The following is a 15813-nucleotide window of genomic DNA, read 5'->3' on the forward strand; positions in this document are numbered from 1 at the left end:
AGGAGGTAAGACCGATTGTCTGGTAGTCGGAGGGTTGCCGGTTCAAACCCCACCCTGGGCATGTCGAAGTGTCCTTGAGCAAGACACCTAACCCCTAACTGCTCTGGCGAATGAGAGGCATCAATTGGCATCAATTGTAAAGCGCTTTGGATAAAAGCGCTATATAAATGCAGTCCATTTACCATGCCTCTAGCACTTATGACTGGTCTGCACTAGAGAATTTACACATTTTACTTTGACTCTATTGATGAATAGTATTTTCTTGAAATAACGACCATTTTGGGAGATGCAAGTGATCCTTTTACTTTTATATTGGATATAAGAAAAACAAAAAGTGACTAACTGGCAAGACTCAAGAGTTCAAACCTCCTCCAGCATTTTGCTTGCCAAAAATATTCTACTTTGTCCTAAGGGAATATTTCCCAGACAATAAGAGAATAAAGTCTGAGGAGGGTTTTTATTATTTCAAAGAGGTGTGATTGCCAGATGTGAACAGCTTGGCTAAACATAACAGCATCAGGAGGAAGAGTGTCAGAGAACAGTATGTTGGTTTAGGGCAACATGCCTACCTTGAACTCCTTCTCAATGTTAGCCAGAACTGCCAGCTCATTGCTCAGCTCCAGAGCTGTCATGACTGGGTCCTCGCTCGACAAGGAGAGGTAAGCCGGGCTGGCCAGCCCCTTGTAGGCATTGATGCGCGAGCGGGAGTGGCTGAAGGAGTCATGCTTCTGGTGGTAGCCACAAGTATCGCACTTGCAAAAGTAGTCATGCGGCCTCTCGATCCGAGCGCCCTTGCTCAGCAATATGTGCACGATCTCGTACTCGTGGCAGTGGGAGGCCAAGGTGATGGGCGTGATGTCGTGCGAGAAGCGGGTTCCGTCCTCGTCGTAGGCGTAGAAGTCATCATGCATCATCTCAACCTCGCTGGGACTGACTGTCAGCCTCTGAGCGTCAGCGAAGGCCCGATGACCCAAAATAGCTTCCACTATGCGGATGTACCCTTTGCTGATGGCCAGCAGAAGCGCATCCCCTATCCGTGACAGGTTGTCCTTCTTCAACAGGAGCTCGGTCACCTCCAGGTGCTCATTGGCCACAGCCAACTGCAGTGCATTCTGGCCCATGTAGTCCACGCAGTTGACATTGAGCTCGGGCAGCTCCTCCAGCATCCTGCGCACCACGGGAATGTTGCCGTACTCGGCCGCATCCAGGAAGCGCTCCTCTGTCACGGACAGGCTCTCAGAACGCACATTGAACATGTAGGCCGGCCCCCTCGCAGCCTGACGCCTGGACTTCCCCAGGGACTGCCGCAAAAGCACCTGTCTGTCACCGTTGCTACAACTATCAGGAAAGGGGAAAAAAGAAAACCCACAATGCATTTTACAAAAATATGATTTTGAACGCACTTTACCACAGACTTTTTAGACTCACCAGATACTCTGGTCTGTGTTCTTAACATTTAAGTCTGCCAACTGAAACATTTCAATTTGACACCTTTTGAAACATTTTTACTGTTACTTGCTTAACTGTAACAATGGATTACAGTAGGATTATTTTATCATCAATTAAGTTACATTTGCACAAGTGTGGAGCACTCTTGAAATACCGGAATGAACTGTGATGTGAGACAGAACCACTCCTGCTGCTGACAGCAGACTCACTTACTTACTATGGAACCACCAAAACAGACAACATTGACCACTGTTCACAAAAAAAAGCACTAACAATTTTGCTAACCTTGCCAAACATGCCACATGAACATGAACCCACAAGGGATACAATTACACAAATAAACACATAAAACGAAACTTTTTTGTATGCAACCAGTAAAGCAACACAAGAGAACAAGCTCAAAATGACTTTACATTATCTTAAAAGTAATTATATTGGAAACAGGCAAATCACAAATTTCTTGGTTTGTTTACCCTAAATTGTGTTTTCCCAACAAGATTTGATAAACATCATACTGAAGCTATGATTAGGCACATTAAAAATTCATTGTATTATTGGGTGCCTGCATATATGTCAAATAGAGGAAGTTTAAACTGACTGCATTACCATCACTTTGAAATGATCCGTATGTGTCAATGTAACATTGCATTGACATAAATAAATACATATTTCACTGAACATTGTTCAATATATGAATATTGGGGTACTGCTCTCCCCCAATGTAATTGTTGGAGGCCCATCCAATCATTTGCCCCCCCCCCCCCCCCCATCTCCCACCCACCATGACTAACACAGATTCTTCAGACATATCAGACACTCAGCTGTGTGTTTTTAATATTGCTAAGATTTCCCTGCTGAATGTTAAAGCCAAAACATGTCAACTTGATAAATTCATTTGATCACTTGATGTATTCATTAAAGGACTGACTATGTGTAACACTGTCGCAATAGATGTTCTGTACTGATGGTAGCTGCACCCAAGTTGAATGAGCTTCTGAGCCCCTGATATATGGTGAAATGCCCAGGTTGCATTGTTGAATGAAAACCTAAGAAACCATATTTTCATGAATATTGTATCATAGCAATCTGCCTGAGTGGTCCGCTCCGCTAAAGGTGAATTAATCTTTAGTGTACTCGCGATCACAGCCACCACTCCTCCCAGAGACCTGGGTTCGAACCACGGCAGACCCCTGCCATTATGTTGGTGTCAGAGTGAAGTCGAGGGTGGAGCCCCACGGGTGCGCCAGCCAGTGAGCGACATGCCAGCGTGAGGGCAAGATTACAGACCAAATAGCATCCTATAAACTATAAAGTTTTAATTCAAAACATATGACAGAAACATAAATGCAGTGCTTTGTTGAGTGCTCTCTATTGCCCTTTCTTAATCCTCTTCTTTCTTAATCAGCTCTTCAGGTAAATTTGCCACGAAAGTATGGAGTGACATACATAACAACAGCATGCTATGACCCCCCATTAATTAATACAGCATCTCATTAATATGTTCTTAAATGGATTAAGTGTGGTAAACTGGTGCACAATGCTGCCACATTTGGTTGGTTTTGGTTGTTCATTCAAAGACAGCACAGAGAATCCCTGGCTGCCTGCTCAGTGGTGTGGGTATCAGAGCTGTCTTGGTTGGTGACTTGTGCATGTGCCAATGACAGCCGTGTCAGGGCAGAGGTAAAGATCCCTGTTGCAAGGTGCTCATTGAAGTTCATGTCTTTTTTGGCTTTGCCCACTATTATCTCTATTATCTCACTCTCAAAATGTTTTTGGATTGAAATTCCTGCAGTTCTTGGCTTTTGCCTGCTATTATCACACTTAAAACATGTCTTGGGTTGAATAAATATTAAGTTTTGTGCTGACAGCTCTCTGTAGCTGTAATTATATTTTACTGTTTCAAGCCAGCCTGACTCAACTGTAGCCCGCCTCCACACATCACTGCTGGTTAATTACCACATTTGCTTTGACCTCCTCACAGTTCTGTCAGTATGAGTCAAGTTTCTGTCCTTTCGCAGTGAACCCAATGAGCATGATGTTGGCAAACTTGAGAATGAGATTTTTTTCCATTTTCAACACAACAGATAACATTTGGCAGCTTCTATTTTCCCTTCTATGGGTTGTCCTTCAGTCCTTCTCAAGGGACACAAAACAACAATTCAAAAATGAAGCAAACATAATGCTGGCCATCAAAGATATTAGCAAAATGCCCTGATTACTTTCCATTTGGTTTTAGAAATGCCTAAAATTTCAGTGAAATTAATGAGTTACACATATTAGTTCAGTTACACAGCAAGGGAAATTCATCACAGAGATTTTAATAATCTGGTGCCCAACATGGTGCAGAATATGTCCAATTCCCACCAAAATTTGGGATATTCCATCCACTATTTGTAGCCCTGTTCATGCACAATCTCCACTGACAAATCAGTGAAGACATCACTGGGTCTCCTCTGAAACATGTGGTGTCACCAGCCTGCTTCTTTTCACACCACAGCCCACAGCCAAGCTCACACAGAGCTGAGTCGGAGGAAGACACTTCATATGTGGCTTGAACATGCAGTCCATGGGTGCCCAGTCGACCAGAGGGGGTCGCCAGAAAGTGATGAAATGTGTACCCTATCACAAAGATTTTTAAACCGAAACTAGAATAAAACTTGGCATTCAATAATCAAATTACAAAACATAAATAATACTCTGTACTCTGTATTTAGGTATAACTTATGTTTATTTTATTTTTTTTGTTTAGTTTTTTTTTTGTTTTTTTTTGTTGGAGAATTTCAATCCCCAGCAAAATAGACTTTTTCAAAGAGAGAATATTATTTCTTTAAAACTTTTTAAATCCTATATTATTGGATGAGAGAGCAATATTAATGGCTGTTTCTCCCTTGCTGATTCCATCCAAGAGACAATAATCCTGCCTGTCGAACCCATTGGGTTCAAAATGTTTTTAAACAAGAATGCTCTCCTGGGGAGTTTGGAAATTGTACTGTAGGTCAAGGTAATTCATTCAAGGTAATGCAATTTAATCTATTTGTTCTGGTAATGTGTAACAAAATTTCTATTCAGTTTACAAAAAAAAGTTAATAAATGTAAATACAAGTCACAATACTAGGAAATACTGTATTACCTATGACTTTGGGTAATACACACTTGTCTGTTTAAATAACAGCACAGATCTTTAATCATCCATATGTGGACTAAATTATATATCATATGCCTATATGCCGTAACATGTTATATCCAAACAATGGTTCCAGTTTTTGTTTTACTGGTTACTTGACACTTAGTTGGCTATAAGGCAGAAAAGCAATATCATGAAGGACATTAATGCTTCTAGTTTTCATCTTACCCACTAATCAGGGACTGAGTTGGACCAAATACATGGAATATGTTGGCAATGCCTGCCCTAGTCAATCAGCTAACTATACGGTAGAAAGGAAAACTAGACCTGAGGGCCAGAGGTGAGTATCAAGACAGTAAGAAATGGCTTTTAAAATGCTAATTCAATAAAGTTTTTTGTTTGTTTTGTTTTTTGCTTATATGCAGTTAGGGTAAGCCCATTTAATGTATAGAGGCCAGCTGTGATCAACTTCTGCTGACAGAGGGGAGAGTGAAGATATTAACTCCCTTTGGGTGTTCAAACCCCTCAGGCAAGCTTCAATAGAATACAGGAATGATTTTTCCCGGGGTAATCCCATGAGTTCTAGGAAACCAGCCCTCTGTCATTTTCAGCTCTGAGGAATTAAGTGAACTGGTGTTCCACAGGAACATGGGAGGAGGTGTCAGTATGGGGTGTTACACTGGAAAAATAACTCCTTTGATGAAAATGATGAAGGCCAAAAATAGCATTGTGCTCTGTGTTATGGTGCTTTAGACATAAAAGGGCATGTGTAGGGATCCACAGTGTGTTTTTTGGCTACCATACCATACTGTTCATAGCCCTGGGCTAAAGGCGCCGTTACCTCCCGACTAAGCCGTTTCAAGCCTGCATCCAAGCACCAACCGTACTTCTAGTCGTGAGTTGTTGTCTCCCTGCTCCAGAGCACGGTTATACCATTGACTTCTTGGTGAGAGATGACAAGAGAATATTTAGATCTGCTGGTTAGCCCCAGGGTTAAGGAAGCTAAAGTGAAAGGTTTCGATAGCAAATTTAGAACAACAGTTCCTGGGTTAAAGGAAAAATTAATACTCAGCATTATATATCACTGTGAAATGTGTGAACTATATTTGAAAACCATGGCACTTTGTTGGGCTACAACAAGTTCCACTGGGCTAAATCGATATTACTGCCTCTATGCACCGCACTCTCATTGAAATTCCTCCTTCTCTGCGCTCCATCACAAAGAAGAATTTTAACAATGTTTTTACGTCAGCAGACACTGACTTAGAAGACTTATAACTTATGACTTATCCCTACCTCTTTCCAAGCCAGTATCTCCTTTATAAAATGAATGCACTCTCCTGGCTCTCTTTAGCTCCATGATACCTCTCTTGCCTCCAATCGTATATTCTACTTATATTACATCCCTTGTATGTCTGGCTGAATCCAACCACTTCTGTATCCTGGTATGAACAGGAAGTTGATTGGCTGGACTAACTGCATCAAAAGGGTTATTGGCATTAAGATAGGAGCCCCCTCATTCCCTGTTCTGCCAAGGTGGTTGGAACTAAAATTAATAAAACATTATTCACAAAACATGAGCAGAAAACCCCCTGAAAAAGTCTTTTATTCTACAATAACCCAAGATACATCCACCTGCAAAGCATATAAACAACTAATATTAATAACAATAATTCATATGAATAAAGCAAGAGATGCCAATTACACTGACAAAAAGAAAGCAGCTTGATGAATAATTCTAGAATGTACAACTTGTTCGTTCAGATATAAACACCAAGAGAGCTTTTTGCCAGCCACTGAATGCAAAACATGAATGAAGTCTCGCTAAGAGCTCTCGGAAGGAGATACGGTGTTGGAAATTCTGCTGTGTTAGATGTGTTATGACAGTGAGGCATTGCAATAACTTACAGTAACTAATGGTAAGCTCAGTGTGAACTAAACAACTACTGTAATTCCACAGTCTGTTCTTAGATTTTAACATTGGCTTGTTAATGATCTAAAAAGGACATTTTTGTGCTGAAAAGAGAATTCCATTGGGGCATAATCAAATTTATGTGATGGAGATTTGGAGAATTTGAGTATGAGTACGTCTTACGTACCAGCCAGACAGGGTCAAATACATAGGTCTCTAGTTAAATACTTAAACTCTCTGGATGCATATAAAATTTGAAAACACTCCTGCAGATCCTTGAGAATTTTTAGAGAGGAATGAATTTAAAGTATTGCAAAAATATTGACTCAAGACTGGTATGAGCAGTAAGGGGGAGGCCAGAGAGCTGTATAATCATAAGAAACAGTTGGGCTGTGGGTGAATGTCTGTCTCTATGTGCACTCCACCCACCCCCAACAGGGCTGTGGATTTCAACTGTCTGTACATAAAGCCAATGGATTGCAAAAATGTGGCAGAGTGTGATAATCCATTTCAGTTTGCTCAAAAAAGTCAGAACAATGCAATGTTGCAAGGCATGCAGGGAAGAGCTTTAAACAAGCAGGTACAGTAAGCATTAAATCACATGGTCAGAAACTGAGTGGGCTAGAGATATGGAGAGTGTCTAGGCTCACAGTGAAAACACTGCATGAGAGCCTTTGTAGCTTCATGGAGGTGTTCGAGAAGAGCCAATAAAATGCAGATTTGTGTTTCTCAGCCAGACGGGACTGGATTGTTGAAAATTTCTCTCTTGCCAGAACTGGTACTAGCACAGTGATTAGGTATTTTGAAACTGCTATGATGCTAACACATAGAAATTCTATAATTTCTATAATTCCTGTAGACAATCAGTCCTCTGTTTGTCTACAGGAATTAAACATTACATTACATTACATTACAGGCATTTAGCAGACGCTCTTATCCAGAGCGACTTACACAACTTTTTTTCAAAAGTTGTCCCATGACACCACAAGGCAATAAATCTTCATCAGTGCTAATATCTTCATATGGTTTCCAAAGAGCCCATTGGAATTTATAGAGACAACATTCTGCCTAACACACATCTAGAGTTGAACAGAAAAATTCACTACAAACTCACAAAACCTAGAATGGTAGATGCTAGCATAAATTATTAGTGACAATTTGAAATGAATTAACTATTATCTGGTGCAGTTGTCTTTTTTAAGTTTAAGCTAGTCATTGTTGGACAGCAAGTACAAGACAGCTCCACCAATCTTCGGATTCACTTGAGATTAAGCCCCACACCCCTTGACACAATTTTTTTTAAAGAAACAATCAAAGCAACATTAGTAACACCGAAAATTCCATAAACTCATCAGACACTCGGTTCCTGCATTCCTTTAGAGCTCTCTGTTTCTTAACTACAACAGGTGATAATAGGTTGGTAATAGGATTTCCAGTGCTGTATTACAGTTCAGAACAGTCAGTGCCACAGTATTGTATGTGGGGCCGCTAATTCACCAGTTGGCCTGTAACAGGCCCTAGGGAACTTCAAAAGACTCGACCAGCACGCCCTTGTAATGATGTTTAACTATACATAGGAACTTTGGGGCCTCTGGCTCCCTGACCACAGGACTGACTCTCTGCTGAGTCACGTTCATCATTAACTTTTTTGGTCAACCAAGGCCTGTCCCCTTCCACTTGTGACCCTGCAATAAAAAGGAACACCCCCTTTTTGGAGGAATAGGGTGCCCGATTTAACAAGCTTAAACATGGACGCAGTAATCAATGGACTATCTATACATGTTTCATTGATCACTCCAATACCACAAGCCAATCAAATGTTTGTGTGGCCAAAATAATACACCAATCACATTACAGAAATCACACGTGGGGTTCCATTGCGTCAGTGACTTTTCAGCATAAAAGTAATCAAAAAACCTAACAACTTTGCTCTGAGGTAAGGCATTGCCTGACCAACCAGACGCTTCTCCTTAAGGACATTGCCAGACTTTGCTGCTCTTCCCAACTCGCACCTGCCTGAGTTTGCCTGCCACTGTCTACAAAATAAACCACACTGGTATATTTCCCATCAACAGCTGTTTTGAGGAACAAGTATACTACATACTTTTTCTCTGTACCTCCCTTGCGGCCGGATCCAAGTGGAAGTTTTGTGCACATCCCAAGTCATTTTTACTAGAACCCATCGTGACCCCGACTTCAAAGAAGACGTTTCCCAAGTGTCTGCGCACCTGCCAGGGACCCTGGGACAAGTTGACGAGCTGACGCATCACCTAACGGAATTAAGGACTGGCCTCCCTTATTATCACCGTTAAGTATTGAAACGCATCTTATTTAACCCTGACATCAAACTATAGGATAGAGTGAAACTTGAAATACCTGATAAGGTTATTTTACTGCCATTTGTTATTGTGTTTTGTTTGTTGTGCGTATGTTGGTCTGGAATAGCAAATTCCCTGATCTTGTAGTTTTATGTTGCTAAAACTTTATTTTATGAGACTGATTAGATGAATTAACCACATAACAGAGTAGCGTGTCACTAACCCATAACACGAATTAACCTTTGTTAAATGGTAGCACTGCTAACCTCAATATTTAGTCATCGCAGAATTATCCTTTCCTCTTATTAGAATCCCATAATATTATTCTTCATATTATTCAAATAATTTGTTTTCAATTAGCCTATCCACATATTCATTATCATAAGCAATAAATGCATATCCTTTAATTCCAAATTGTCGTGTCTATGTTATTTCACTAAGTTTGGCTCTACTGACGTACCGAATTCTGATTGGTTGTTCAACTCCATTGTTCTGAATAAACCTGACAAACCTCACAGCCTAAAGATAATACATAAAGAGCCATTTGTGGTGTAAATATGTGTGTGTTTGTTTGTGTGTGTACACATGAGTATGGGTGTTTGTGAATGTGTGTGTGTCAACAGGGGTGGCCTGGGAAGCCTTATGTGGCCATAGGTCATACTATTAAGATTCCATACCTTAAAACTGGCTAATACACCTACACCTACCGGCACTATTCTGGAGATTTCTTTGTCAGCCCATCTCAGAATAAAGCAGAAGCCAGAGTATCACTGCTGGCTTTGTAACTTGGTTTGAATATTACCTCATCTAGTCTCTCCAAATAGAAGCTCACAGACATTTCAATAACAGCCAAAGCCTATAATGCTCACTAGGAGAGGGTTAATTTCCACATAACCTTAAATAGATGTGTTGTATTGCAGATTGACTTTAATAAATAATAATATATATAAAAAATGTTAAAAAACAGTACGCTGTGGATCCTCCCTTGATCATTAATTAAGCATGGGCCAGGAGAAGAGGGCACCCCCCCCCCCCTTTCAACTAAAAAAAAATGAGGGCCTTTTTTTTTAGTTAGTTGGAAGCTGGCATCTAAATCCTGCATATAGGTTTTCACATTCTCCATTTCATTTTTTTTTTAGAATATTCTGCTGTCTTTTGGTTTTTATACCTTAATCTTGGTGCATTCTAGGGAGTACTTGGAAAGACAGGCTGTTCTTTCATTCATTTCTTTTGTGACTGTAACTTGTCTATGGCTGTAAGTGTAACATTCATTGTTTAAGGTAATCTGACCTTTATCTTTAGATTAGACATTGATTACTTCTACCGTAATAAATCTATTCATTTTAATCTGGTTGTGAGTTGTGCAGTTTGATAAAGGTCAATCCAATAGGTTGCTCTACCCATAAATTTGGTGATTTAATTATTAATTGACATCTTTGATAATAATTAACAAATTCAATAAAATAAATGTATTTTATATGTTGGATAAGTGCTGTATTTTTATTGTTGATGCACTTGTGTTTGGTATTCAGAGTGGCAAACATTAAATGAGGGTGTCAGCTGTTAAAACTGCTTGATTCAGAAAATTTCCTGGTCTTTCCGATTCGCATGTCATTCAAAATGTGATATTCTCATACTTTTTTTGCATTTGAATGATGCATAATGTATGTCACATGCACAATCAGATTCCACTGGTAGCGGTAAATGTTAAAAGAAGTTAAACAAAGGACGAAGGCTCCGTCCAGGGGTGAAAACCAAGATTACGTTTTTTTAAGCATGTAGGGCCAAGAGTCGATATTGGCCAAAATGCAGGGCATGTTCGTTGCGGACCTAAGACACAAAAGCAACAGCTCTCATTTTGTGTCCATTATAGATGGCGATATGGTCATGGCGGCATGGCATGGTTGTTTACTTTCGTATCGATAACCAAACACTTGTGCGCATGCGGTTTGTTTCTAGTGTAAACCGGTCAAAGAAATCGGATATAGGCAAATAAATCGGAACTGGGCATCAAGACCTGCAGTGTAAAAATAGCCTTAGTCCTCCCCCTTAATTAATTTTATGGAGCTTCTCTAAAGTTGTAATGTTTTGGTTTCAGCATTAGGGAGAAAGAAATATGAGTCTATGGAACTGGTGCTGGCACTGTGTAGACACATTCCTCTTTTATTGCTCTGCTGATTTACAATCAGTTAATGCAGGCATAAATGGCCTGTGGAGTCCTATAGGGTCACAACCATCTGTGTGCCACACAATATAGGTTAATTTTTTTTTTTTTAATTGGAAGAAGTTTTAATTGTGCAGTATTCACTGGGTGCAAACAGCGTTTTCAATGTTATTGTTCTTGCACCAGTCCACAATCTCTGACAACCACCAACCCTCCACCCCAGTCCATGATTGCTTCCTCCAATCCCACCACTCCTAACCCGCCACAACCCTAGGGCTGGCTCTGCATACAATGTTCTCATAATGTTGTAAATATGCAAGCTTATACATGACATTCATGCACATCGCATAGGTTAAATTACCGAATAATTATAGACAGTATAACTGAGTCCAATTACCAGCTTCCGCCTGGTGGCTATTCATGTCCTGACTTTATTTTCTTGTGCTTTGCTGATAAAAATTTAATTAAATGACAGGAATGTAGTTTCATATATATATATATATATATATATATATATATATGTGTGTGTGTGTGTGTGTGTGTGTGTGACTCAATCCTGATGGCAGCATTGTCATTGGTACACGCACACACACACACATTTTAATGCTAGGGTAACAATCACTACTGGTAACTGAAATTGAAAGCAGTGGAGTTCCAGAACAGTGACTTGTAATTTTGAAAAACATCCTACTCTTCAAAGGGTTAATGACAACATGCTAGTAGGGCCAGTTGCCTGTTGCATGATGCCTTGACAACATCCTTCCATCCTGCTCAGACCAGCTGGGTTAATTAAGCAGATCCGGTCATTAAAGCTCCTGTCCTGTCTTCTGTCTCCACAGATTAGTCAAAATTCGAGATTTATTTTTAACATCTCGTAAGATCAATAAAACAATGCTGAATCATGTTTGGGAATTTAAAGGACATTCAGAAGGTCAATTAGCACTTTTCCCCCTTCCACTTTTAATCAATTCTGACGGAACTGTGATTAAATAAGAGGAATAGGCAAAGGTATCACCAGGCACATATTACTCAGCACATAAGGAAGCAGGAGAGCTATGTGGTATGACCTCACTCTAAGTTTGCTATTAAAGACACCACATGGGTATTTTAGGCATGTCCTTCTGAAAAGGTCCATATTTTGTCAAAATAAATTTAAATATAGTAGAGCAGTTGTCTTTTCTAGTTAATTGGCTTTCCAGAGAGAAATGGGAATCTGTTCATACACTATATGACCAAAAGTATCAGGACACCCCTTGATTTGGGGCTGTTTTTCATGGTTTGGTTTAGGCCCCTTAGTTCTACTGAAGGCAAATCTTAATGCTATAGCATACAACAACATTCTAGATAATTCTGTACTTCCCCAAAGGTTTGGGGAAGGTCCATTTCAGTCTCAGCATGAGAGTGCCCTCGAGCACACATCAAGGTGTCGAGAACAGTGTGGAAGAACTTGACTGCCCTGCACAGAGCCCTGACCTCAACCTCACCCAACACCGATGGGATATTCAATTCAATTGGAAAGCCAACTACAAGCCAGGCCTAATCGCCCAATCAGTGCCCGACCTCACTCATGCTCTTCTGGCTGAATGGATGCAAATCCCAGCAACAATGCTCATACACCTAGTATAAAGCCTTCCCAGAAGAGTAGAGGTTGATATAGCAGCAAAGGGTAGACCAACTCTATATTAATGCCCATAATTTTGGATGACATGTTGGTTGTCAAGTGTCCACATACTTTGGGCCATCTAGTGTACTAGGCTCCCTTTTTTAACATGCCCAACCAAGATAAACTTATACAAATTCAAGACACTTTAGGAATATATAATAGTTAAGTTCAATATTAAAAGAAGTTTCTAAAATATATGGTCTGTGATCTGGATAATTTAACTGGTGTTCCATCAATCCTAAATAGAAATATAATTTACTCATCCTTTTATCCCTTAATGAGAGTGGTATTTTCATCTTTATCATAATCATAAATTTATACTGAAAATAAATCAATACAAGAACTTCTATATTGTTAAATTGTGCAGTTCACAAATAATACCAAACAATATTTTTTGTTTCAAATATGCATGAGGGGGACTGGGGTGTCACATTAACCCTGATGTTTAACGTCTGTTCAGTTCGCAAATAGGAATTCTTGGAGATCCATTTGTAAGAAATACCGCAACAACAAATTTGACAACGACATTCAGCAGGTTTCCACGAAGCGCTGTATATGTTATATTACATGCTATTGTAATATAACCAAGAATGTAATTCCAGCGCACCACGTTACATTCTAACAGTATGCCCATTCACATGCCTATTCAAATAGAGAGATGTTACACTACTAAGAAGCACACTGAATGTCTGGTGTAAATTTATAATTGAACATTTGGAGTAATGCATGTCTGCTTTTGGTTGTGTATTCGTTCTGGGACAAATCTGATTTCCTGTAATACATGAGGGGAGAGAAATAGCAAAGCTATGGCATTTGGAACATCACAACAGGATTATCATCGGAGCTGAAACATTGTGTAGCTAGAGAGCCTGCGATGAGTTGATAGTATTTCGAGTATTAAAGATTCAGGTTCACTGAGCAGAACTTGTACTGCTGTAGACACCATAGGCATTATGTCGTCACCTCTAAATTCAATGACGTCCTGTAAGATTACACGATTGCTTTTTAAAGTGCTTTATTAAATTTTCATGTTCATGCGTTATCCTTGAAACTCCTATTAGATAAACCATTACAAATAAATATACCCCTGATTTTATAATCGCACATGTCATTTTGCTTGTCTTGAAATTGTGCCATATGCATAAGTCTGTACGATTTTAAATCACATTTTTGTAATAGATTGTTCATTGCACCGGAGTACTTAACTAAAACAATTTCAAACAGTATGTTGAATTGAATTAAGAACGTTAACAGTTAAGGGAGCCAGATTAAAAACGGAAAACGTGAGTTAATTAATTAATAGTAATAAAATATCTAATGAAAACTTAAATAACACAAAAGTCATCTTATTTTACTAACGCTAAAACAACAAAGTCAAAAATGATATCACTCACCCATAGCAATATCCATGATAATTGGCATAGCTCTCGTCCGCTAGGTCTGTACTCATCAGCAGATAATCTTCGCTTGGATTTCTCTTTCCAATGGCAGCACTGCGAGAATGGTGGTTAGCGGCCAGAACCAGTTTCCTTTCGCTCATTTCTTTAATAATCCGCTTCTCAAACGATCCGAAATAGCGCGAACACGCAATAGCGCTGTCATCTCCAAGACCAAACAGCCCGCTATAACTGATACTAAGAACATGCTCTCCAGGTTAGATTCCCTGCCTCCAATGAATGACCAGAGCGCTGCTTGGAGCTCTTTTTCCGTGAATGACGTTTTCGGAGGACGCAATAACAGCGATACTACTTCATCTCTTGGGGCAGCCTGGTGCCTACGCTTTCTTAGTATGTGGAGTAGATTTATTTGCGAATCAATATTCACTACACTAAGCATACTTAATGGTGCGTAAATTATTTTACAATGATGAAAAGTCCTATTATAATGTTGGTAAGAATAAACAAAATAAGTGATGTACGTGCGCTAAATTATTGGACGGTGATCTTGCATATAGTTGCAGGGCGTGCAAGGGGATTAAGTTTCATTTTGAAAGCTTTGGATAGAGTGCCGGGCTGCGAAATCAGTCAAATCATATCGGTTTGCAACGACCTTTTGTGAGTATAGGAAAATAAAACACTGTCGGAACGAGCAGCGCCGTGGAAATGGAAATAACTTGGCAGAGCTCAGCCGTTTACACATCCATCCATCCATCCATCCATTTTCTAAACTTAGTCCAGATCAAGGTCGCTGTGGCAACAGGGCAAGCAGTTTCCACTTGATCTTTTAAATAAGCTGCCCTCAAGCTATTTGGAAATAGTTTCCAGTTAGGTCAATGTGGCCCCAGAAATAATATTAAGTCTACAGTTAAATGATCTTATTACTTGCATTTTCCTGTTTACTTATTTTTAAATGTACTGTCAAGAAATCATGCTGTTTATACAGTATCATTATGATGATGATGATGATAATTATTATAGCCATTTCAGCGAAGGACAAGTCAAGCGGATCACTTTTCCGAGCCATTGCACTCATTTATTAACACCAGAAGAAATGCAGCTTCAACACAATGACTGGAAAAGGAGAACAGGCAGAAGGCTGTCTTTATATCAGACAAGGCTCTTTTTATAAGACAACCTGCCTTACACATAACAGCTAAAGCCTAACTGGCAGTCTCACAGAATTCAGAATACAGTGCATAAAACATGGAAGTATTACGCATACATACAAACTATATATAAGAAGGGGTGGCTAGCTAGTTAGCCCACACTACCTCCCCTCCCCACCCCCACCCACACCCAGTTTGAAAATGGGTCCTTGCAGGCCCGCTTACTGCAGGCTCACTAAGCCCTAGAGCCAGACAGGTGGGCGGTGTGGCCATGAGCCACTCTCCACTTGTCAGCTGCAGACTGCTGCTGGGGGACGATGACCGCGGTTTGTCGCTAAGGTGCGGCTCCCTGTGATTGCTGCAGCTGGGGCACGCTGACAACTGCAAGCTGCTCCCGGGGGGCAGTGATTGTGGACTTTTGTTGGGGTGCAGTAAACAGTATTCACAGTTGCTGACGGAGAGCTCTGATGGTTGTGGGCCACTGCTGGGGGGTGGTGACTCTTGGCTGCTGCTGCACCTGGCTGGAACTGTGCAGGTAATAGCTCTTCTTCTGTCACACACCTGTTGAGGTGTTCTCTGACCAGCTAGTGGGTGGGGTCTAGCGGTCTTGCAGCTGGTGGATGCACTCTGGGCCTGTT

General features: G+C 40.3%; 1 protein-coding gene across 2 annotated transcripts in view; it reads right to left on the reverse strand.

The window, feature by feature from the left end:
- Positions 1–14354, reverse strand: part of trpc6a (transient receptor potential cation channel, subfamily C, member 6a) — a 47041-nt gene extending 32687 nt beyond the window's left edge. For both annotated transcript variants that reach the window (XR_004766884.1, XM_035433072.1), the window contains exons 1-2: positions 14025–14354; positions 570–1338 (exon numbers count right to left, since the gene is read on the reverse strand). Coding sequence is in view for 1 of the 2 variants with exons in the window: in XM_035433072.1 (XP_035288963.1) it covers positions 570–1338; positions 14025–14170 (915 nt within the window). In the remaining variant the exon portion in view is untranslated. The remainder of the gene's footprint in view (positions 1–569; positions 1339–14024) is intronic.
- Between the last annotated feature and the right edge of the window lie 1459 nt (positions 14355–15813).

Source organism: Anguilla anguilla, chromosome 9, assembly GCF_013347855.1.
Source record: "Anguilla anguilla isolate fAngAng1 chromosome 9, fAngAng1.pri, whole genome shotgun sequence".
Lineage (NCBI taxonomy): Eukaryota > Metazoa > Chordata > Actinopteri > Anguilliformes > Anguillidae > Anguilla > Anguilla anguilla.